Below are 25,173 nucleotides of genomic sequence, written 5' to 3'. Positions count from 1 at the left end.
GCACCTGCCTGATATGCCTTAAGAATGTCATACTCCTCTAGGAGTTGTCTTAACTGAAGGAGGGTAGGGTTTGCACCCTGTTTTATTCCTCTGGAGGTACACAAGTGTCTCATCTCCTGGAATGTTAAGGTATCATATCTAGAGGGGATCTTTTGCAGACCTGATCCTCCTGAGAGAGCATCTACTTGATCTCCTCTCAGAGACATGATCTAGTGAGGGTGTGGTGTGTGCACCTACCTACACTAGTTGTATCTACTAAACCTCTCTAGTAGTTGTAGTCAGGGTGTGTTACTCCCTTCAACCTACAACTACAAAGTCCAGTAGGACTTAAGTATAATAATCTATGTTATATGTACCTAGATAATATCTGTGTGATCTTTCAATTTAGTATCTCAAGATTACAATGGTATTACAACAGCAAGCTCAGATCCCAACCGCTGCTCACCAATGTGAGAAGTTGGCCTGATGTATGATGTCACTAGTTATAGTGTACACCTTATATCAGTCCAAATACCCTTATGGTGATTGGTTGTAAAGTCAACCTTATAGACCAGCTATCATAGTGGTAGCATGGACAAGAGCAGTCTTAGGCTAAACTCTGAATGGCATGTGAAGCCAGCTGTGATACCATATATAATCCCTTGAATACCAAATGAAAGGACACCACAACAGATATATATATAAAATAAAGTGTATTTATTCTAAGCAAACCCTCAGCACTCTTTATGAGATTAGAGGTAAGTACAACACAGTCTTATTAATGCATACAGTAAGTCTCACAGGTAAGTAATACAGTTAGGCCCTAGGGGCCACGCAAACCATATACTAAGTAAGTGGTATAAGAACCACTGTCACGGAAATAGAATAGGCCTAGGCCTAGGGAATCGCTGGGGCTGCACTACACTAGCGTTAGTTAGGAAGTGGGAGGCCCACGGGATTCGTGTGCAGAGTGGAAACACTCACGCGTAATGCGTAAAAGTCAATAGCAATAGTACAGTTTTAGAAACGGTAGATTTAGGACACTTCCGGAGTAGCTAGGAAGTTGAGACTTGAAAACTAGACACTAGGATAGTCACTATCCTGATGAGCACCGGAGTACCCAAGTTACCTAGCCCACAGGCTGCGGGTGCATAGGGGTGAAGATGCGTCGTTTTCGTCGTCGACTCCTATGGATGCCTGAAGAAAGATGCTGACAGGCAGTCAGTGAAGAGTGTCCGGTGGATCCCAAGGCTGGGATCAAGAAGAGAAGAAACCTGCAAGCAGAAGGGACAGAGTCAAGGTCACTAGCCAGTGACCACGTGGAACCAGGAAGGAACCAGGCGATGTCGTGAAGACTTGCAGGTGAAGGTGAAGCTTGTCGCTGCAGCCAGGAGGACCAGGAAGCGTCGAGGACGACCAGGACCAGGAGGCGAGCTGTCCCACGAAGGCTCTTGCTGTCGGCGGCGTCGAAGTTGGACTAGGACTCACCAAGCCTTGGCAAGCGGAACCCACGAAGAACGAAGGACTTGCTTCTGGTGCAGACCAGGAAGGTCTGGGGTGCTTCTTCTTTGCAGAGAAGCGGGAGCTAGTCTGGAGGAGCCAAACCAGCGCAGAAGATTTCAGGGAGCGTCGTCACAAAGGCCACTAGCCAGCGGGCAAGCAACCGGACAGACGCGGCAAGCAGGAAAATGCTGAAGGGCCCCACACAGGACTCGTGGAGTGTGGGGGGCTGATCTTCGGTGCAGATGGTGCTTGGGGTTGGGGCTTCTCAATCCCCGGTGCACAACTTCGAGGGTACCTCAGAAGCTGCGCTGTAAGTTACTAGCCACTTTTCCCAGGTAGCCGGTCCCACGTCGCTCGTCGCCTCCACGGATCTCAGCTCTGCTGCAGATGTGGATGAGGGTCGGAGAAGTCTGGAAGTCAAGGCTCTGGTCGGGCTCTGCAGTCGGTTCCTCGTAGAACGGTCGCAAAGCAAAGGGTAGTCTCTTGATGGTGCCTGTTTGCACAGGGTAGCCACTCCTTGGCTACAAGGGAGATTCTTCAGTCTTCTTCTTTCGTCGAATGTCGAAGGTCCAGAGTTTCTGTTCAGTTTTGCAGGTTCAGGATAATCTAAAGTCTTGAGGCCCAACTCCCACTCTTATACTAATCTGGGGGGCTGGGATACCTGCTAGGTCACGCCTTATGGGTGGGACCTGGGAGGGGGTGGTTACACCCACTTCCCTTTGTCCAGTTTCGCGCCAGAGCTGGGGCTGGAGTGCCCCCGCGCCGGTTTGAACTGGACTATGCAAGGAACACCTTGTGTGCCCCAGGCATGTCTCATTCCTTTCAGCCCACCCTGCCCCAATACACTAAAGGCTGTCTGGGGAGGTGCTAGCACCTCCCCAAGCAGGAAACCTATTGTCCAGGCCTCCCTGGCTGGGATCACTCCCAGCAGCAGGAGGTCAGACTTGTGTCTGTGGCAGCAGCATCCATTTTGTGATGCTGAGGCTTTGGTTAGAGTTAAACAGCAAAGTAGGATTTTAACATGTCTCTCCTTCTAGAAGGGGGGAATAATATCCTCATCACCAGAAATGGTATGGGGGTATTATTCCAAAGTGTTAGACACCTTACACGACATGTTTTGATAAAGCCAAACCATAGTTACCATAACCGTTTAAGATTATAAGGCACTTTAAGAGTATATGGTAGGCTATATCATAGAACAGCTATAAGGACTTGGTTCCGAAAGCTGCAGACAGGCTCAGCTCATGCTAGAGCACCATCTCACATGTTACCAAGCACTCTGCCTCCAGGATTGTTAAGGCCTGCCATAGGAGTGACTGATAGGTACACATGTGTCTATATATAAGGGTAGATATAGGCATACTATATCTAAGCAAGGGGTGATTACACGACCTTGCCCCAGCTGAGTGATCAGCCAGTTGTGTCTGATTGGAAGGCCAGACCAGGGGTGGCATAATACATGCTGCAGCCCCTGGGAGGCCTAGGGTACACCTATGCCCTGGGTACCTAGGGTACACTGTACAGGGTCCAATAAGGTGATCCTTACCAATTGGTTATGTACCTAGGGTACATGGAGTCCATTTTAAAGAGAGAGCAGACAGCCTGAGACCCTGAATGGCAGGATCTCAGGCCAACTAAGTCGAAAAACCAGCTAGACACTAGGCAAAAAGTTAGGGGTAACCATAGTCAGATATCCACCTTCCTACAGAGCCCATGTGGCTGTCCTACAGATTTCTGATATATAGCTATAACTTTAGAAGTTAAGATTCCTGCTGTTAATCTGGTAAAATAGGCTCAATTCCTGTAAGGATCAGGTACTTAGACCCAGATTTGCTTAGATTGTGCCTTGGATTGCGTCTCTTTTTTGCTGCGGCACTGATGCAAAATCTATTTTTGGATTTACAAAGCCACTCAAATCCTGATTTACTTGACGTTTGCAAAAAGCAATAGTAGCACAAGGCAGTGCGCAGTACTGCCTTTTGTTGCTTTGCTTCACGTAGGCGTGATCTGGGCATTCACGTGCATCCACACATGTATTTTGACACAGACCCATATTTACAAAGACTTGTAAACATGGGTTTGTGCCAAAATGGTGTGCGTGCTTGAGGCTGGTGTAACTAGGGGAAATATCTTTATCTCTACTTGTTATTTCCTCTTTGCATGTATTCTGCGTTCTGCAGCACGCACCCAAGGACAAAATACCCTAAAAATAATTTGGACAAGTGTGCCTGTCAGTTTGTAATGAACCTGACCAAAGTGGGCATGAAAGAGCCATAATTAGGTCATAAATTCAAAGCTGATCCGAACAGGGTCCCCCCAAAATACATTTGGCCCGGGGCTCCCAAAATTCTTAAGATATGGGCTGCAGTCCATGAAAAGTTAGTAAATATGCCCAATAGCATCTAATTTTGGGTGCGGTGTTGCCCGGGAATACTAGTGCGGACGTCCCAGGTGGGCAGTACTTCCTTTAGGTGTAAAAGACGGTCCGCACAGTTCTCCCCACCTTGCTTTGTGCCCTCTACTGTAATATAAAATGTATATAAAGTGTCACATTGGCAGCAGTGGTAAACGTGTTATTGAACATCCACATCCAGTTCATGGTTGCACAGGAAGTAATAGTTGTACACTACAAAAGCCGTTAAATGACCATGATGAACCTAGGTACCAACAATGATAGTTGGCATTGCTGGATGATACATTCTCCCATGCATACTCATGTCATAATATAATAAGAAGGTTACAGAGAACAAAAGGTCCTTCAAAAACACAATAAAGTGACGATAAATATAGACTAGAATCAGTTCAATATTAATGATGTCCAGCCGGACTACTGATTTAATGAATCAAAACAATTTCTAAAGAATTAAACGCACAGTAATAGAGTGGGACACAGTCCTGCGTCCTACAAAAACACAAAACTATTACAAATGGACACACACATTTCAGGCAAAACAAAAGTAGCTTATGGCCAATACAGATAATAAGGGCAAGCTTTCAAATAAACAGTTATTGCACTGTTTTTAACACACTGGTTTAAGTGCACACTGTTTAAACAAGTCGACGACGTTTCGATCCATTAATTAATACTAGGATCATCATCAGGACGGGTGTTATACAAGCCTGAAATAATACACTGCCTTACAGCTCTGTGTGAGCTAGAAATGGATTCGGGCAATTAACGTGGGAGCTCACGAGGAGCTACAGGGCGCTGTGATTAGCGATCCTAGGCTAAAACCGGTGACGGTTTTGGCGTTCTTCCATGGTTAGGGAATTAGGATGACCCTCGGCTTAGGATGGCTGGGTAGAGGGCTGAGTGTCGATAACACTTGCAGCCGGGTTGGTGGTCATTAGTCCTTACGATCGTGAGCTCAATGGCTGGGATGAAAGCACACCAGTATCTTTCATTATTAATAATCAAAGACAATTTAGTGTATTTATGTTAAGTATAACACCCAGGTACTCCAAAGTTCTATCCACACACCTATATTTGGAGACGTTCGTCTCTGGCTCTCCTATCTTTTTTGTGTGATGATTTCCACCATGGTAGAGGAGATCCCCGTACACAGAGATGTAGGTTTCAGTACAAAATGTGGGATGGACAACGGCAGTACTTACTATTAAATATGAGGCACATTTATGGAGGGGTTTAGACAGGGGCATGCTAATACAAACCTACTTCCACAAAGGAGTTGGGCTATTGCTATTGAAAAAATACACTTTTAAAGTTACTACAGTCTAAAGACGACAAAACAGTTGTAAATATACTCTGACACAGCCATAGAGAATGTCAAGCACCACGTATCGCGACTCACATGATAATATGAACTGCAACACATTTCATTAGTAAATAATGGAGAAAGAGAAATAAAATAACATCTCTTACGAAATAGTGTAATGATGTTAAATCAATTAAATTATTTCAACATTGAAATTACACATATATGTGTAGATATAAATATTTGATTATTACATTCTTTAATTTTAAAATGTCATATTAATCGACTTTAAACAGTTAAATAAACCTTTACACATGTATTTAAAATCTAGAAATAATTTGAATGAATTGAACAAATAACTTTACCTACATTTTGTTATTAATAACTAAAAATACACCTGTTACGAAATAGTGTAATGATGTTAAATTAACTAAATTATTTCAACATTTAAATTATATATATATGTAATTATTACATTATTTTATTTAAAAAATGTCATAATAATCTGACTTTAAACAGTTAAATAAACTTTCACACATTTATTAAAAAACTAGAAATAATTTTAATGAATTGAACACAACTTTTAACAATATCTTTTAATTACTATAAAAAAAACCAAATGTTATTGTTTGATTTAAAAAAAAATGTTGCTTAAAGCTGTTATTTATTAATTAAATGAATATATTTTAATTCATTAATTTTTAGATACACATTTTTTTATTTGATGCGCTAATGTGTTGTAATATTTTGTTACTAGTTATTTGTTAACAATAAATAGTTCAAAATACTTGCTTTTTATGTTTTACATTAAAGTATGTTTAAAGAATAATAAAATAAATTACCAATATATGTGCACAAAGTTACAAGTAGTAACCTTATACTTTAGAATTCTGATGTAGGATGCTCTACTCCCTGATTTGAGGGGGCTGGAGACATGTAAATCTCACCTTCGTGTAAATTTGCACCGTGAAATTGTGATTAGCACAAATGTCTACAGTTACAACTATTTATAGATGTAATATTCACATGTATATTTACGTTAGTGAACATTGTGCATTACCTTTACGAGCCAACATTATTGGGACTAATGACTATTCAACTATTGGAACGTATTATCATGACCATCCTCGATAGACAACAATGAGACTGCAGACCATTGCATTGGTATTGCTAATCAAAATGTCAAGTGTGTATGTGCATAAACAGGTTGCATGCACACTGACACAAAATTTAGACATATGTAAATCGGGGATTAAGTAGAAGTACCAAAATGACTGTTTTTTGGAGATTTTTTTTATCTCATAGCAAACATATTTTTTTTTGAATAAAGAAACTTATTTTACCTTTCAGAGGATAAAACACTGAAATTTACATAAAACATAAGTTGAAGGGATGCTATGAAAAAATAAACTTATAAAACAATGAAATTTGCTAGAACAGAGAAAATACATTTTGCTAGCCTTATTTGGAAAACCTATGCAAGAGTTTCAAATTGTGCAACTTTATTTTGAAGTGAATACATTATGGGAGTTACCATATTATTTGCATGTAGATTATCTTTTAAAAAGATATTGTGATGTCACTCATGGAAACTTCATACAGGACTCGAATCTATGGTTTTAACACTGAATTATTTTTTACCGGTTAGAACAACAAGTCATTTACTTGTTTCCCCTCCCCTTCCTCCCCACAAGTGTTTTACACAAACTTTGCTTTGGTTTTACCTTGTCACTTTCAGGTGATGTGAAGAAACAATTTCCTTGGAAATTGTACCCTTGGTGTAGACAAGATTGGAACCTGCTTCGATGGAGTCGGAAGTGACATATGTGGATTTGAAATTTACATCAAATGTGGGGAAAACATCTAAGTTAAGATCAGGTAAAGGGCACTTGGGGGAAAGGGAGAGGCTCAAAGGTCTGAGAGAGGTTTCCTGATAGGTTACTGCATGGGAAAAATCAAAATGGGTATAGAAATATCACATCATGGTATGCAGTGTGTAAAATGAAGTGATGTTTGTGCTGGTGTTTGTAAATAAGTAATAGTGTTTGTTTCACAAAGTGTTCATGGGTGTGTGTGTGCGTGTGAGTGCTTGTGTGTGTGTGGTAGATGGTGTAATGTTCCTCCTCTAACAGTCCATACTCAGTTGTGCATTTTAAAGTAGTTATACATCAAAGATTAATGGAGTTAACAAGGCTCCATACACATTACGCGTAGGGTCCACCCATCTGTAAATGAGGAGGACGTAGACCAAGAGTTTGGTATAAGGGTACTGTGTCACATTGTGATGAGGTACTCTGTCAAGAGAGGTGTGAATCCGACTCTAAGGATGGCGGGCAGGCTTCAGTCCACCCACCACCCAAGCGGTGCTGGGACCAGATACCAGTTATGCGGCGGTCCCGCACCGCCAATTAGGATGCGACCGCCACCTTGGCGGTCGCATCCCGCATCTTTGGCATTGCGGCGGGTGGTGCTGTAAGCAGCACCCACCACAATGCCAAAGAGGCATGTTGTGCATTGCCATGCACAATGTGACAGGCACCGCACGGTGCCTGCCACCTTGTACATGACAATGAACGGGGACCATAGATACCCCCCAGTGCAGCCACCCTCCCGGGGGCCCGCAACGGACCACCAAAGTCATTTTTCGCCTGCCTTTCCATGGCGGAGTCTCCACCATGGAAAGGCATTCCCACCGCAGCCCTAATAATATGGATGGCGGTGCCTGCAAGGCACCACCACCATATTGTAGGCTTTTTCCGCCTGGCCGGCAATCGTGACGATTGCCGACCGGCAGAAAAGTGGCGGACGGACTTTCCGTCCGCCGCGGTACCCCCCGCCATAGTAATATGGCAAGGGGTGAATTGTGAAGTGATGGCGGAAGGATCACCACCGCCGGCCTGGCGGTGGTGATCCACCCGCCATCTAAATGGCCCCCTAAATGTCAACGCAATCTAAAGGCTTTATTATACATTATGTTTGCCCTGCCACCTTTCATTCATGCAAAAATCCAAAATCCATTGACATAAGAAGCAATAAATAGTTTCAAATTGCATTGCAATATTAAAATATTGCATTCTAATAATTATAAATGCATTCATTTTGGCAAAAATAAGGGCCCTGCTTTTCAGCTCAGGTATCACACCACTCACACATTTGTCAATTATCAGTGCATTGACTGATAAAATGTTAGAAATCCGATCCTCCATAAGGGCTGACATCAGCAGCGGTTAACTGTTATTTTATTGCTATCTGACTTCAAGAACCCATCCTCCAACTGTTTAAGACACTTTGGGTCCATATATTAAAAGAAATCCAACTTGCCCTTCCTCCTTTTGAAAATCCTTTAGATTCTCAGTGACCTTCCTGAGAATCATTGTACGCTCCATTCTTGTTAGTGTTAACTCTTGATTTCCTTTTCTCAAATTAGACCAATCATATCAAACCCAGAAAAATTATTTGGTACTCATCTTGAGACAATGAGAACAACCATTGCACTTGTTCAAACCAAATTTGCATGTGGTATACATACAGATGGCAGAGACACAGCATCCATGGAATTTGGAGGACGGCTAAGTCCTCTGGTCACAAGCTTTCAAAAAGAAACTCACATTGATTTTCTCTTTGATATGTGGACCTTTCTTCCAACCAACTAGTTGGCTTTTCGGTAAACTTGAAGTAAAAGCCATTGGTTAGCCGGGATCTATTGTATGCTTCATTGCTATATTTTGAGGTAACTGTAAGAAGGTGACCAATGCATTTGCCACAGCTCTTCAATAATTATATAAATACATATTTGAAATCAATTTTCCCAAAATCTTATACTGCAAGAGGTTAAGATAATATATTATGAATAACTCAGGGTGAATAACCCCTGCTTGAGTATACAGAGACATTTTCATAAAGTGTCAAACTTATCCACCACACTCAAACATTTCCTATCTGCACTGATAATCTCCCAATAGGTGACATAAGTTTGTAAATGTTCACCTTTCACCTGGGTGATGATGATGTTCTCACAAATGATAGCCGTCTCTAATCTATCACTTATAATCTTTATTTGGAAGTTCAGGAATTCAGCAGAGAGATGGGCTTTAAATGTAAGGATCACAATTCACCCATTGTAATTCAGAAATTGGACATATTCTTCCAACGGATTCTTTGCACCATCCTAAATTATAAAAATGTTAAAAACAAGATCAAAAGTGCAACTTTGTTTACCAAATTTCTCCATCCTAATGCTCCATGTTGCAGTTTACTCCCAGTGACCAGTGGTCAATTTGATGTGAGATGGAGCAAAGCAGGAACCAATGGTGGTACACTCGATCAGTTGACGAAATAAAACACAATAACGGAACTACATGATCATGAGTATGAAGTTCTCCTTAGCCAACAACATGATAGTGTGCTTATAATATGATAAAGGACTATCGTTCAAGAAATATTTGAGTGCTTCAGAAACATTCGAGTGTCCAAAGTTTTCTCAGTTCCCGAACTATTGCTCTATGCTTGCGAAAAGTGAAACCACTTTGACAGACACCACAGCAGACATTAAGTCATCTTAATAGATCTTTAGATTTTTTCACATATGAAGGTGATGCCTTAAATTACAGAGTCACTGTACTTATCGACAGAGTCATCATTACCAGAAGCTCAGTAAATTATGATATGTGACAGCACATATTACAGCAAATACAGTAATTATGAGTTTGGTTTACTTAATTTCACCCAGTAAACACTCTGTGCAACAACAAACTGCATCCATTTCCGCAGGTTAAACCTGTTGATATTTATTGAAGTTCAATATCTCATAAATATCAGACCAATAAAGATTTTGGTATGGAAAGCATCAAAATCATCGTGTTTCCCCAATTAGGGAAAAAAGTTGTCATAGAGGCTTCATTGCACCCAATACATCATGTACCATAGGGCTTCATCAGTTATCAGATGAATAAATATCACACTTATCAAGTGGACACTCGTACCAAAGACAATAGGCTTCAGCACTGACCTATGAATATGATGAATCCAGAATATCAACATCTCCTACGTTGTATAGATTTACTACAGTCTTATCTCTACATCTTTGTAGTCAGTATTCTGAATACAATATTTGTATTGGTTGATGTGAAAAACTTGATATTTTTAATATGCAACCAGTACTATACAACAGAATGATTATTAGAAATTGTACATATTATCTCTTTGGGAGAAGATATGAAGTTGATATTACTTGAAATTCATTGAAGAGAAAGAGCATGGGGGTCCTGGGAAATGACATCATCCCCGCAGCAACCCATCAAAATGTACAACTGAGTTAGAAGTAAGTTGTTTGGATTCCTAACCAATTGTTTACAATAAATACATCCATCTGGTGTTTAAATTGGCAATATTTCTACATTTATAAGATACTTTAATAGAGCTAGTCTCATCTCCTCACATTCCCATCAGAAATTCAAAATTATCTCTCATCAAATTCCTACGGTTATTCCGCTTGCTAATGCAGTTCTTTTGGTATTGTCACATTTCAGTGTGACATATAATTCAAGGAGATTGCCATCTGTGTTTGGAAGACAAAGGTGATATCTCATCTTGAAATCCCTCTGCAGTAGCTGGACTACCTCAATTGTTTAATACTTCATTCAGACATAGTTGGTCTGTCTTAGGTAGAATACCTCATGCAGCTGTGCTGTATTGAGTGTGTCTGAAATGGGCAATGCGACATGCAGTTGCACTCTCTTGCTTGTATAGTACCACACATAACACCTTTGTATTCCTGATCATCTTCATTTCTTACTTCTGGGATGTCTGCGTTGCTTTCCCGGTGGCTTCTTGTCCCAATTGGTTTTCACAGTTCATTGAAGAGATAGCAATAAAGCCCCTGCAAGATATCTAAATTTTGATATGCATTAGGTGTATGGTACCAGAATATCATGGCCTAAATATTGTCTGGCATAAATATTGTGGCCTAAATCAGGGGTGGGCGGAACTCACTGAGTTTCACTCCATGGAATTCCATAGAGTTATATGAAAACTCTGCGTGAATCCGCAGGGTTCCGCGAATGAGCGAAATTAGGCACATCGTGCTGCTTGCACAGATTTTTTTGTGCCGTCAGCTCATTACGCGCTGAAAAATCAGCGTGAACAGCACCAAAGGGTGCTGCTTCTCGAGTTGATTTTGCTGCCGCTTGAGTAGATTTTCTATTTGAGTGGCAGCTTTCTGACCATTAACATTTGCGACCGACCACGATGCCCGCATTTGGGAGATCTCACCAGGTTCCCTTCTAACGGCTGGAATGCTTGAATTAAGCTCAGCCAATGGTAATTACTCAGGCCACATCTTAATCCATCATTATTTTGCACACCATGGCACCTCAGTTTAGACCCAGCCATATGCAAATCAGTCCTGACCCTGCTCCAATGAGAACAGTTCAGTCCGAACTGCCATGCCAGGTCCTCCCTCAGCTGGAACACAAGCAACCCAGGACTGGTTTCACTCCAGTTAAGGCTCACCAGACAGATATAGCTTAGTTTGAGTGGCAAGGTGTGCACGGACACCATTGATTAATTCAAGCATTGTGACCATCATATTTTGTATCCTTTGGTGTGTTTCCCTAAGTAGAATGGGTAGGCCCAGATGTGGATCCCAGGAGCAGCATCAAGCAAGCTTGGTCATACCAATTTTCTCATCACCGGCATTCACTAGCTCTTGTGAGGGAATCCCTTATGTACACATATTTGAGTAGGCAAAAATTAGGAATATAGTACATAACATTAATCAGGTGGAGAACTACATGGAGGCATGTTTCCCTAGAGGATTAGGACACTTACAAAAGTACTGAAAGATTTTTGTGCTTTGGTTAAATTATTTGGATGAAATTGATGCTGTTTGGATCCCACTCAAGGGATGTGGAGCCACTGGCTTAGGCTACAGAACAGATATGGGTTGATTCTCTTTCAAATTTCTTTTTTTTAGCTTTACTTCAGATACAGTGTTTGTGCAAGGTGATGACTCTTACAGCAGGTAGCAATGGGTCTGGTATCAAGCAGCAGTATTCAGATGGATCTCACAATTGAGTGTGTGGTTTCTGCATCAGGCCATCCTCAGCCTTCCTAAAGTTCAAATATGGGCAGGGCCCGCCTGGAAACATTCTCACCTTGAACAGCAGAAAAGCATTATCTCTCACCTCTACCATCTAACTTATTTTCTAAGATGCTAATTTGCATCTGAGAGAACTAAAATCCTCACATCACAATTCTATGAATTAGGACTTACATATTTGTCTGGATACAAATTTTAGTCAGTTGGGTTTTCCATAGCCAAGGGGGACTACTCTAGGGAACACAAGTAATATATTGGTAATTTTAAGGAGCTGAATCAACAAAGGGGGCTTTTACAAGGTGGCTATAAATCAGTACAATACCTTGCACCCCATTACAAACTGATCCCTGTGTGTTCTGTAAAAATCTAGGAATTGCAGGGAATCTAGAATACTGCCTCCACTAATCCCTTTTCTTTCTCTTGAGTTTCACCCAGACATTGCAGCTGCTGGTAGCTACGAAATTTTAAGGGTGTATCACATCTTATTGCTCTGTTCATATAGATCCCTTATCTCAGATGAGTCCAGAAGCTCACGTTTTCAGCCCCGTTGGGAACACAGTGTCACATAATTACACTATGATAAACACTCAATTATTTCAGGGAACGTAGAGATTTTTCCACTTAAGGAAACGTTTTTCAAGTGAAAAATTATTAGTGGCAAATGTATGTTTCAAGTAACCACAAAAGTGAAGACAAATATGCAGACATATCGTTGCAGTAAATAAACAAATGCCCTTAAATCAAGACTTTGTAATGTGGAATCCTATGAAAATCATACACATACAGTTGCAGGGCATCTTTATTTGTGATTCGAGCCTACATTGACCAGCTAAACATCAACCTGTTTTGTTTTCTAGCCTTAACAAAGACTACACCCACACAGAAACAGAAGACCCTGCCATGGAGAAGACTACTGGTTTTAGCATTGGTGATCTGTTTTCTCCTGCTCGCTACACTGATTGCCCTTATAATAATGTGTAAGTGAGATGACTTATTTTTGAAAATTTTAACAAGGTTCAAAAGAGCTAACCTTCCCAAAAGGTCCTCTGGAGCAATTCTAGGGATGGACAAATTTTATTACATGTTTTGGCTCACCCAATTTGCCCTTTATGTCGCTCCGCCAATTTCCTCATTGTGAGCTTATTCTCTAAAAAGTATGCACTATTTTATGAGAAAGGATTGAACTTTTAATGTAATCATATTATGTTTATCTAAGGCTTTACATAGTAATGAAATGTCCTTCTTCCAAACTTTACAAATCCTCCCAGAGATTATTCTTAACATCCATAGATTTCAAATATCCCTCCAAGTGGATTTTCATCTTAAAAAATAAAGGACTTTTGTGGCACTTTTAGGTTCTAGTGATAAAAAAGAGACCACCAAAGTTCATTCAGTCACAAGGAAAATTAAGATGAATTTTCCTCACAAATAAATGTACATCCATTTCCAGTACCATCTAGCACTCTCAAAGAAACATTGACCCTTTGCTTTGGAAAATGACAGCAAGGCTTGAACATACAAGACTCTGTCAACAATGAGTAGCTCTACTTTTAGGCTTGATTGTTTTCAGTCTGGGAGGACAATATTCAAATAAAAAAGTGATTAAAAAGTTATATATCGCATTAATAACAATGTAACAGGGAAAGCCTACCGATTCTGACACGAACACAAATAAACGACACCCAGACAATGGCAAAAATGTGAGCATGTCAGGGACATTTTTTAGCTTCAGGAGTTTGTTTTACAAAGCAAACAAAATTGGTTTATGGTGCAGTAATCATGGCTCCCACACTAAAAACCTTCAGTGACTTTAGAGGAGATACAGTGGCAGTAACCCCTCTTGAGGGCAAGAGATTTTAACCACAAGCAAAGATCTACAAATACAGTGGAATGCTGTTCTCCAGGGCAGTGGTAATAGGCTATCCTGATTTAGATTTAAGTCTATAATAACTGATAAAACCCCAGTGAAAGGGAAACTGCCCTCATCAGTGTAAACATATAAACACTGATAAATACCTAGACAACCGCAAACTAAATTGATATTCAAAGAAAGAAATATGAGAGAGAATTAGGTTGTTTTAAGGAGCCCACACAATGTATCTTTGTTATACAAGGTAGCAGCAAGAAAGACTGGTTTATAGTTATTCTGCTTGAGTTTATGTTATTTAGGGATTTCACAAAACTATTGTTTCTTCTTCCGTTTGCTTCCTTCAGTTTTGTACGCTAGGATCAAAGGTGCATGAGTTAGACACATGTTTTAGGTCTGATCTAAGTATTTTTGTACACTATAGAGTATGTAGGAATATTTAGATCATATTTGATCTCTTGGCAGTGACTGGTTAAATGGCTTGCCCATATGATTCTTGGCCAATATGCACTATCACATTTACCCATAGACACAGAATGGGTAACAAGCCGGTATTGATAGCAGGTTTCCAGACAAACACCCAAGGCTTTAAACATTCAATGCAAGGTGTAGTGACTGGTACAGTGTGAAAGGTTGCTGTCACCATTCACATTGGATAGTGGTGAAAACACGACACAAGACTTTACCCATACCAACAGAATTCATAGTTGAAAGATGACCCATTGCTTTGTGGGATACCTTCAATCAATACTGGCATTTTACCCCACTGTACTTTATTGCTGGGGGTTTTGAGCCAATAGTTACAATGTTAACAGCAAAACTTCTAGGTGTGGTGTTCCATAAAAACTGCAAGTTTCCGTGCAGTTTTGTCAACAGACAGGCATATATGCATGGCGTGCTGCTCGTGGTGCCATTTAGAGCAAGTTGTACGAGTAGCACTGAAAATTCAGCATGAACAGCACCATGCAGCGCACAACAGCACACGGCCATTTGAGTTGATTTTGCGGCCGCTCGAGTACAAAATGTATACGAGTGGGAGAAAATCTACTAGAGAAGCAGCCTTCTCACCATGACGTCTCGTGACCGCTCGCCACCGTCTGTTTTAGAAAATGGCGCTAGGGGACACTAAGTCTAACTCCCACTGGCATTCCAAGTCTGCCACGCGGCAATTGGCGGAATTTAGCTGGAACTCCATATTACAAGAGTAAACGCCAAATTCCACCAATTCTGCAGGCGAATTAAACATTCTGCCTACTCCAAAAAATTTCAAGTACCAGAATACCTTGCAATGTCTGTTAAAATGTCATTACTGACTTAAAGTGAGACATATGCCGTGGTGAAACGTGGCAGCTAAGAATGTCCACACAACAGCAGCACCACCTTAATGTCATCAGGCAAAGAGTGCAGAAAAACAGTGGAGAGCATGCTTAATGCATCACTTTCAGGTATCTTAGAATGCAGCACTATAATTAATCAGGTGTAATTCAAAATATTAAAGGTCTCTCAAGGTGCTATGCTGTTGGTAGGGTTGACCACCCCGACAATGTCATAATATTCAGTAAGGGTTCTTGAAACAATTAAATATAGCACCCTTGCTTTTTAATCCATTAATAGTCTTGTAAACCAGAAAGAGTCCAGACAGAGTGAGTGTGAGCGGGAATGAGATGTTAGAGAAGGTGATGAGATGAGAGTTTGATTGAGAGTGCTATGCACAGACTTTCTATACTTAAAACAATCTAGCATAAGTCAATTGGACAAACTGCCGATGGGAAGACACAACATACCCTACATTACTTCTCCCTAAAATAAATTTGTGCTTTATAACAATCACTGCAACAAAAATAAACACGTTTTGTAAACACTGGAAAAACACCTTTTATCTATTTTGGGGGTTAGGCAGCTGAATGAAGACTGATGCGCACTGAATTTAAAACAGTGGTAACACACACTAGAAAATGCCACTGAAACCACAAACATAAACACTGAAAACAGAACAGCCTAGGCGGTGCACAGCCAACCTAACTTAAATTGAGGCCGAGCTTTCAAGGAACTCACACTCATTACTCTAATCTTTCTAGATTCACTAATGACTGCCAGACTCCAGCAAACTGAGCAGAAAATGGCACAACTACAGATCAATCACAGCCGGGCACTGATGTACATTGGTTGCAAACACAAAACTTCTGACAGTGTTTGTGAACGTAAGTATTCTGGAAAGGACCTGTGACTGTACTGTACCAGAGTTGGTCTGGGAGCTATAAGCTTGTTGGACAGGATTACAACATCATACTCATATTGTGCCGAGGGAGCAAGCAAAGTGAGCAAGCCCGCTAATGAGGGTTTGTGGGTGGGATTATCCACAAAAAGACCTTGGACCACTTAATAACTTTCATAGCTCTTTTCCAAATATATTGCATTAAATAAATTCATGAGTTCTCCTTCAACGTCAGTAGACTTTAAAGTCAGGAGGATGGTTAATAAGACACAGGCACAATTTATAAGGGCAGGCTGAAGTCCATCCTCTGTTGCCTATGTGGGAGCCTAGTAGAATGGCAATCACAACATACCTAGTTAACATTCTTAAGTTTAAAATATGAGCATGGGCGCATAATGATATAATAAAATATGCAAATAAATCAATTTGAATGACACTCAATAGGCCATTTTGGAAAGCATTCTTGGAATCCCACATGGGTCCTGTTTGCAAGGGTTCTGGATTTTATTTTGGGGTAACTAACGGTTGGAAGCTTCCATTCAGGCCAATATCCCTGCTCCAAATTTCAGTGATCATGAGATTTTTCCCCTGAATAGAGCGTAACAACAATAAAAAGTGAAATACTGTTTGCTTTGCCCAGCAGCTTTTCCTGATTTCAGGAAGAGAACTGTTGACATTTTTCACCTGCACAGAGAACTCGTAATGTGTCTATGGAAGGGCCCGTGGAGTTGGTGGTGTGGTGGGGGAAGATGTTTGTGGGCAGGGCTGAAGCAGACTGAGGAAATATTGCCTGCTCCTCCTGCGGCGCTGCAGAGGTTGTCAGCAGTCATACTGTGCTCTGCAACCTGTCCATGTCCTTGTTCCTGCAGAGTTTCAATGAGTATGGATCTGCACCTGGTGAATCCGGCTGGTGGCTCCAGGCTTGGAATTACTGGGCACAGAGACGCCAACGTAGTCGAAATGGCCCGGGATAGTAAGCCAGCATAGGTAACTCTCCATTTGGGATACTGCAACTTGCAATCAGGGCCAAAGTGTTATCAATCAAATGGCTGCAGGCAGAAGTAGCCACAACACTCCAGATATCAAATTAAGGACTACACAAAATACTGAATACCACGTGTCAGAAAGAAAATGATTACAGTCACAAGGTTTCTACAGTGTACATGCACAGAGAACCAAGATCTAGGGAAACAAGGCAGTGAATACACAAAAAAACAAAAAAAAAGAATGAAATGAGAAGATTGTTAATAGGGGTGGTGGATTGACAGTTGAAGAAATGAATGAATTTGGAAAGATGTGAGAAGTGAAGATTGAATTGGAGGAGTATGAAAGGCAATTAAGGAATAAGATATCAGCAGGTGTATGATGCGTTTCTGAATTAATACTATGTGTGCTCTTTAACAATGTCCTATGTTTTCGTTGGCAGAATATTTTACTAGGAGTTGCCCAAAGGACTGGTTGCTGAACAACAGCCATTGTTATTATTTTTCTGTTGTAAAGTCGTCGCGGGAACAAAGTAGGGAGAACTGCAGATTGAATGGGTCATTTTTGGTGAGCATCTTAGATCGACAAGAACAGGTGAGTGTTAGCACTTTACATGGTCTCTGTGTCCTGCCCCACACATTTAAACAATCTGGTATTTCCATTTGCCACTGAAGAATAGGCAGGGTTAGGTCAGCCTGACCCTATACAATCACCAGTTCTATAAGTGTACCCTATCAGATAAGGTACAGATAGTAAAATCATTTCTGAACCTTCCTAGATGAACAGCCAGTTGCGCCCCTGATTCTCCACTCCCGGGAAAAAACATGTTCTCTTGGCGCCTACTACCAGAAAGTTCTGCCCTTGAAATTACGTCATTCCACTTGGCTCACATATCACAGTTCCTTTGAAACAGCAGCAGTGCCACCTATATGGCAATCTTGTACACTAATTCAGAGGGATAGTTGTCAATCAATCTGTATAAATTGTCAAGTTCCTGTATTCATAAGATATTACTGGCCGGTGTCAACAACCCAATAGACCTTGATGGTAGTCATTGTATAATTTTGATTTCCCATGCAACTCAAGTTAGAAGGTGAAGTGGATGTTTCATTCTGTTCTGTAAATGATGCCCTAAGCTGACCATCACCAGCTGGCATCTCCTTAGCTGTCTATGGTGAGGCATGACCAAGATGGGAGACCAACTACCGCAACTTCTCTGTACTTACTTCAGTAAATCCTTAAAAGTGAATCCTGTTTGATTTCTATTGGCAATCCAGATATGCCAAAAACAGCAATGTAGTATTATTGGTGGTGCCTTCAAGTTAGGAGGAGTAAGTTTGCAGGATGGTCATGTCAGAAAACCAGAAAAGAATCTCCCCGTTATCTGAAGTCTACATATTGTAGATTCATTTGGAGTGGAGCATCTGCCTCTCTTTGCTATTCCTGGAAGAAAAAAGTTTGTCACTCATTTGCCAGGTGCCATATTCTTGAAGGAAATTTCCAAACCTGACAAGGCAGTCAGATTTATTGTTTGCTGAGTTTGTGGAGGTAGCATACAGGTCTCATCATGCCTGTGGGTTATGTTGACAATGTTAAGGTAAATCTACGATACTCGACCAGACGCTGGTCTGTCTTCTCCTATAGGTCAGGCTGTATGTCATAGGTTAGGGAAAGTAAGGACTCTTCTGAACAGTGGGTCGATAGGCTTTTCCAGTATGCGGCCACACCAGTCACGTGAAAAGACTGCTGACATTGGTTAGGAGTGATGGTTATCTGTCTGTTATCAGTGGGTTTAGTGGGACAATATGGGGTGTTATCATTCAGAACCCTATGGTGATTGGGATCACTGATGTGTATGTTATGTTATGTTATGTTATGTTATGTTAGCATCACTCAGTACAGTGCAACAAATCACCCCTGTAGGAATATCTCGGCGCTTCAGCTGATGTATAAGGCTGACGAGAACTAACTAAAGCAGCCACATTTTTTGGAGTTTTTGCTGAAACATGAATGGGAAGCAGCTGTTAACACTTTCCAATTAAGTCAAAAATTGGAGAAAGGCGAGCAAGATAGGCATCTATGTTTAATAGCAATCAGAGGAAGAGGAAAGACAGATTTGCCATCTTTGAATGTCATAGTGCTACAGCACTAAATGTAGATATTTCAGTTTCATAGCACATAGCGCTTTATTTAGCAATTGCTGGGGTAGGACAATATCTGTGACCTGACAGAGCTCCTAGCCCACTAAAACCTCAGTTTTTCCATATCCTTTAGAGGAAGGTATTGTTAGGTTTTCTGGTGCAAAGTCTTGTTTTAGAAACCTTTTGCTGGAGCACATCGCTCCAAGGTCACCGACTAATGAATGTTGGAACACCCACCTTTTTTAAAAGAGTCTTTTAATGTGCATTTTCTGTGCTCAGAAATACCACATGAAGTAAGAACCAAGGTAGGAACATTAATGCAATGTCCACTATGCACAAGAGAAAATTTCCAGCACATTAAGGACATTTCATTTTTTTTCTCATATAAAAAACAAAATTGTTATGGAAAGTGTGGCTTCAGAAGCACTGTCATCAGTGACAAGCAACATTTCAACTTAATGAACATGTTGGAGAGGCCGCCACTTGGTTTACAGTGGATGATAACAATCTATTTAGGATGATTGCAGATAAGCTGGATAGCTAAAATCATCCACAAGAAACCATATGATATTGAACCAGCATGCTCTTCACCTTGCAGTATCTTTCAACCTCTGGAGAGGGCCATATGAGATGCAGTTACATTTAAAATGTTGCTGGAGGAGGTTGTAGCTTTTTTCATAAAGTTATTTGATTTGAATTTGAGTTTGTTGAGGAGGGGGGATATATTCCTGCAAATCTTACTGATTCTGGAATGCTGCTATGATGAATCAGGGGCGCATACATTGATCAATTATTATTAAAGTGGCCAAGGTGTATGGCAGCTAAGGGGTAAGGGTGGGTATTGCCAGGTCCCACTGGCCAAAGCCCCTCCAATACCCTCTCATCAGTGTCTCAAGAATTCAAGGTGAGAAAATCAAGGATTTGTATTGCCACATTAAATATAGCATGCCCCCCATAGAACTGGGAAACAAGGTGGGATAGCTCAACCAGATGCTGATGTCTGCCATTGACGTGCAACAGGTTACCTGCCTCCTAAACTGCAATGTGGTGTGCAAAGGTTGTGCCTCCACCCACATCTAAAGCGACCCCTCAGTAACTTATACCCACTCATGAAGGGACTTAACCTGAAGCTTTGGGTCAAGATCATCTTCTGACTATGGGGATGCTCTGGTTGCAATGCAAGGCCTCTCATGTGCCTGTCTCAAAAGGCACATCTACTACCAGAAACAATGATTTAACAGCTCAGAAACCGTTCTCTAGTGGACAAGTTTTTTCCTTTGCTGCAGCGAGAGGGGTTTGGAATTGAATGTTAGCAAGACAAAACGCATGGTCTTTAACCCATACACAAACGTGAGGGTGAATACAATGGTTAAAGGAGCACCACTTGAGCAAATTCAAGAATCTGTCTATCTGGGGGTCTGCATAACAAATAAACTTAATTGGGGGTCACAGAAATTTCAGCAGGAGACTGGTGCTGTGGCAAAGCTGCGGAAGAAGCCCCAGGCCAGTCCTTTAATACCAGCAGTGGAGAGCTATAATATAAAATGTAGAGGTGCAGCCATGTACAGGTCAGAGCTATGGGGCACGCAAGATTTGAACCCAAAGCTGAAAATAAGTTAATCAGGAAACTCTCACAGAGCGACACTCTCTTCCCCAGCTCTTTGGCATGGGCATTTTTCCGATCTGATTCACCTTGCTCTCCAGACCCAGGATTTATTAGCACAGGCTGTGGTCCACTGATAAAGGAGCACTGTAGGGGCTATCTCTGGGAGCGAGAGATGAGGAGTATTAAGCCTGGTCGCTTGACCGACACATTTTTAGATTGGGGCCTGCCCCTGCATACGAGTCATTTCTTGATTTCATTCCGGGGGACCATGCTGGACAACTATTTCTGAAGTGGAGATATGGGGTACTACCAGTAACAGCTTCACAGCCAACTGGGCGGTTGATAAAGCCTACAATGGAAGATACCACTTATATAATAAGGAAAAAGAGACACTTCATCATTTTGCCTTTTCTATAATGCATATCCCACCCACGGGAATGGCTTAAGCCAATATGCAAGCTCCTGGGCTTTCGGCAGTATTCCACCACACTCAGAGTTTTGCGTACAGATACTAGAGAAGCAGCAGTTATTGCAGTATCTAAATATGTTTATGCAGCATGGCTCATTCAGCTTCAGAGGTAACATATAAGAGGAGAGCTTGTAGATGTAGGTATCCTCCAATGACGGGAGGACCACATTTTAAAGGTTATGATCGTTAGAGTACCTTAGAACCCTCTTTAAGAAGTCATCACTTAATCTTCACTAAGCACTCATACTTTTTTGTTCCGATAGGATGCCAAAGTGACGTCTTTAAGTGAATTGGATTTTATGCTAGAGTATTAGGTTTTCCATCAATTTTTTTGTATAACATGCACCGAGATGATAGCAGTGCTTTTCAAAATTGTACTTTTTCTTTTTATTTATAATGAAAAAGTATTGTCTGTTTTTTTTGTGGTTTGATGGATCCTTTGAGATCCAAAATAAACTAATAATGATGATGATATTATTATCATACATAACTATAATGTCACTTTTAACCTTTGTTTTTTTGCAGTGAATTTCTAGGTTTTTTTTTTCACATAAAGTATTTTTTTCCATACTCTACTATTACTAACCCTGCCAAATGGGTGTTGGGCACTGGGCCTGGCTGCCCAACCCCGGTGGGTGGCCAACTCTGTGCCAGGCATGGCCTTTGGTCATACACGATGTGGCATTGAGCGAAAGGCCTGGCCTGATGCCATGTCTTGTGCCCAACCCTTTCATGATCAGCTAAGCCCATGCCGGGCATGGCCTTTGACCATGCGCTTCATGGAGTTCAGTGCATTGTCTGAACCCAACACCTTAGGGGCACTCAAAACACCACCCGTTCATTCACGGCACCACAGACTGTCGATCCGCCGCAGAATCTCACCCCTGCTCCGCTGATCGACACAGTAGCTCCCCAGATCAGCTGCGCCGCAGAGTAAAACATTAATTTTTCATTTACACCTGAGGGTGGGTCATCTGAGACCCCATAACTACACCCAGGTGGCCAGGGTACCCCTACCTGCCTACATATGCTTTTAAAAAAAAAACATTTAGAACACGAGGACCAAGTCTCCGAGTTCTTACATGGCAGCCACAACTTTTTATTCAGATTGTGGCCAGCCAATACGATCACTTGGTTTGAGTTTGTAGATCCACGGACCTCCGCAGTGCACCCGTGATTGTACCTAGGCTGAAATATAGATACATTCTGAACCTTAATTGCTCAAAAACTACTGAAAGTATTTACACCAAATAACAAAATGCACACTTTCTGGGTAAAGATCTGGCTTTCTGCTAAATGCGTTTTTTTTATGAATTGCTGTTCAATTTTTTCTTGACCTCCATTTCACAGATCACTTGGAAACTTTCCAGGAAGGAGCCGAGCTGAATGGGACTGGTTTTGTTTTGTAAAGTTTCATGAAGATTCATTAAATGGCGGCAAAGTCATTAGCAAACCAAAAAATCAATTTTCTATGGAAACACATCCCACCTATAACTACCCAGTTGTATAGATATCTTCAAGGTTCATAGATGTAAAGTTAAGAATAGTTCAACCGGGGGGGAGGAGCCTAGCGCGCAACCAAGATGGCCGCGTAGGTGCGAGGCTCCCGAGGACCTCCGCAACCTCCCACGTTTATCCTGTCTTCATCCTGAATCGGTTGAGGGGACTGTGTCGGTGAGCCTGAGCCGAGGTGGTACCCGTTTTCCGTTTTCGAATCGGACCCCGGGTGCCGGGGTGAGCACCGACTGAAGTTTGCGGCCTACTTCTCTCCTGACCCCGGATTCGAGTTTGGGGGCGACCCAGTGGCGAAGTGAACAACAACGGCGGGCTGGGCCTGGCGAGTTGCGTACCCCACACTTTCACTTTCGCTTTTGAGTCCCCTTGCCATCATCGCAAGTGGGATTACGGCGCTTCTTTGTGTGGGGGTGGCCTCGCTGGGAGACCCTGCCTGCCTGCGGTGACCCGCTCTGCCGTCCTGGGGTGACCCCCGGGGCTCTCGGCCTTGATTGCTTGCTCTCCACTGCGTGGCTGGTGAGGGTGCGAGACACACGACGATGGCCACGAAGCAGGATGGGGATCGGTTGAAGGCCAAGTCGACCCGGCGTGGCACCGCACATCAGGCCAACATCATGGACCGCTACACCCTCCCGAAGGGGTCTCCCGGCGGATCGCACAAGTCCTCCGAGTGCCCCCCGGATGCCCCTGATTTGCCTACGGATCTGACTTTGCAGGACGTCATGGGCGCCATTGCTGAGATGAAGACCTCAGTGGGCCAGCAATTCGACACCTTGGCACACAAACTCGACGCGGTCCTCATCGATGTCAACCTTGTCAGAGCCGATCTCTCTAAGACAAATGACCGGGTCGATTCCTTGGCCCACACCACGTCGGGCCTCACGACTGAGGTAGCGGCCCTTCAGACGGAGGTGCACCGGCTCCGTCAGGCAAGTGCGCTCATGGATCGGCGCCTGGAGGACTCCGAGAGCAGGGCCCGGAGGAATAATATTTGCATTATCGGAGTGCCCGAGGGACGGGAGGAGTCGGCGGCGGATCTCTTTGTGGAGGACCTGATCTCTACCCATCTCCAGCCTCGAGAACTGAGTAAATTCTTTGCGGTGGAGAGGGCCCATAGAGTTCCCGGTGGCAGGCCGAAGGTCGGAGCCCCTCCGCGGCCTCTTATTGCCCGTATTTTCAACTTTCGGGACAGGGATGCGATTTTGCAAGCTTCCAGACTGCAAGGGCCGATTAAGCTGGAGAACATGGAGGTGAACTTTTATCCTGATTTTACGCAGGCGGTCCAGAAGCAGAGATTGAGTTTCCTGGGCGTCAAGCGGCGGCTTCGAGGCATGAACTTAAAATACGCCATGCTCTTCCCGGCCAGGCTGCGGGTGGAGGCGGATGGTCGCACTCACTTTTTTGACCGTCCTGAAACGGCCGGGGACTGGTTGGACACTTTGTCTGGAGGACATGGTCGGGATGGGGGGGGGGCGACGGGAGGAGAGTGCCCACCGGACCGGGTCTGAGGTACTGACACGGGGGCTCACCCCGGATGATGCCACTTTCGGCCCAGCTTAGGGTCTTTTGACTGTTGTGTCTGGTTTCCCCTCCATTGGGGGTGGTGCTGGGTCTCGAGGGGGTTCTCCTTCCTCCTCTAGGGGGTCTTAGTAGTTTAATTTACATAGGGGCGACAGGCACACTGCAAGTTGGGGGGGCTGTTTGGGCTCATGCAGGGGTGCAGGGAGGGGGGAGTTTTGTTGGGGCTGTTGGGTTGGGGTTGGGTATTGTTTATTTGTACCACAAGGCAGAAGTATTGTTGTGCTATTTCTAAAGTGCTCTCTGGGGGGAGATTGATCGATTTCGGCTATGATGGGGGGTAGGGGACTGAGTCTTTTGTCCTGGAATGTTAATGGACTGGGGGACAGGATAAAACGGGGGGTGGTCCTGCAGTTCTTAAAACGAATTTCACCCGATATAGTATTTCTGCAGGAAACACACCTCATTGGCAACTCCTTTCGTGCCATGAACAGACGGGGCTATCGCCTTATAGCCCACTCGGGCTTCACGTCTGGTTCGAGGGGTGTGGGCATTATGGTT

The 25,173-nt window shown here is 42.6% G+C and overlaps 1 protein-coding gene across 2 annotated transcripts in view; it reads left to right on the top strand.

The window, feature by feature from the left end:
• LOC146772512 (asialoglycoprotein receptor 2-like) overlaps positions 1-25,173 on the top strand; it is a 45,542-nt gene that overhangs the window by 10,727 nt on the left and 9,642 nt on the right. For both annotated transcript variants that reach the window (XM_085639892.1, XM_085639893.1), the window contains 4 exons: positions 6,937-7,076; positions 13,155-13,274; positions 16,243-16,365; positions 17,806-17,957. In XM_085639892.1, the coding sequence (XP_085496018.1) occupies positions 7,004-7,076; positions 13,155-13,274; positions 16,243-16,365; positions 17,806-17,957 (468 nt within the window). In that variant the 5' untranslated portion in view covers positions 6,937-7,003. The remainder of the gene's footprint in view (positions 1-6,936; positions 7,077-13,154; positions 13,275-16,242; positions 16,366-17,805; positions 17,958-25,173) is intronic.

The sequence above is a fragment of the Triturus cristatus genome, chromosome 12 (genome assembly GCF_964204655.1).
Source record: "Triturus cristatus chromosome 12, aTriCri1.1, whole genome shotgun sequence".
Lineage (NCBI taxonomy): Eukaryota > Metazoa > Chordata > Amphibia > Caudata > Salamandridae > Triturus > Triturus cristatus.
Note: the sequence above shows the minus strand (reverse complement) of the source record. Positions and strands in the feature narration are given on the sequence as shown.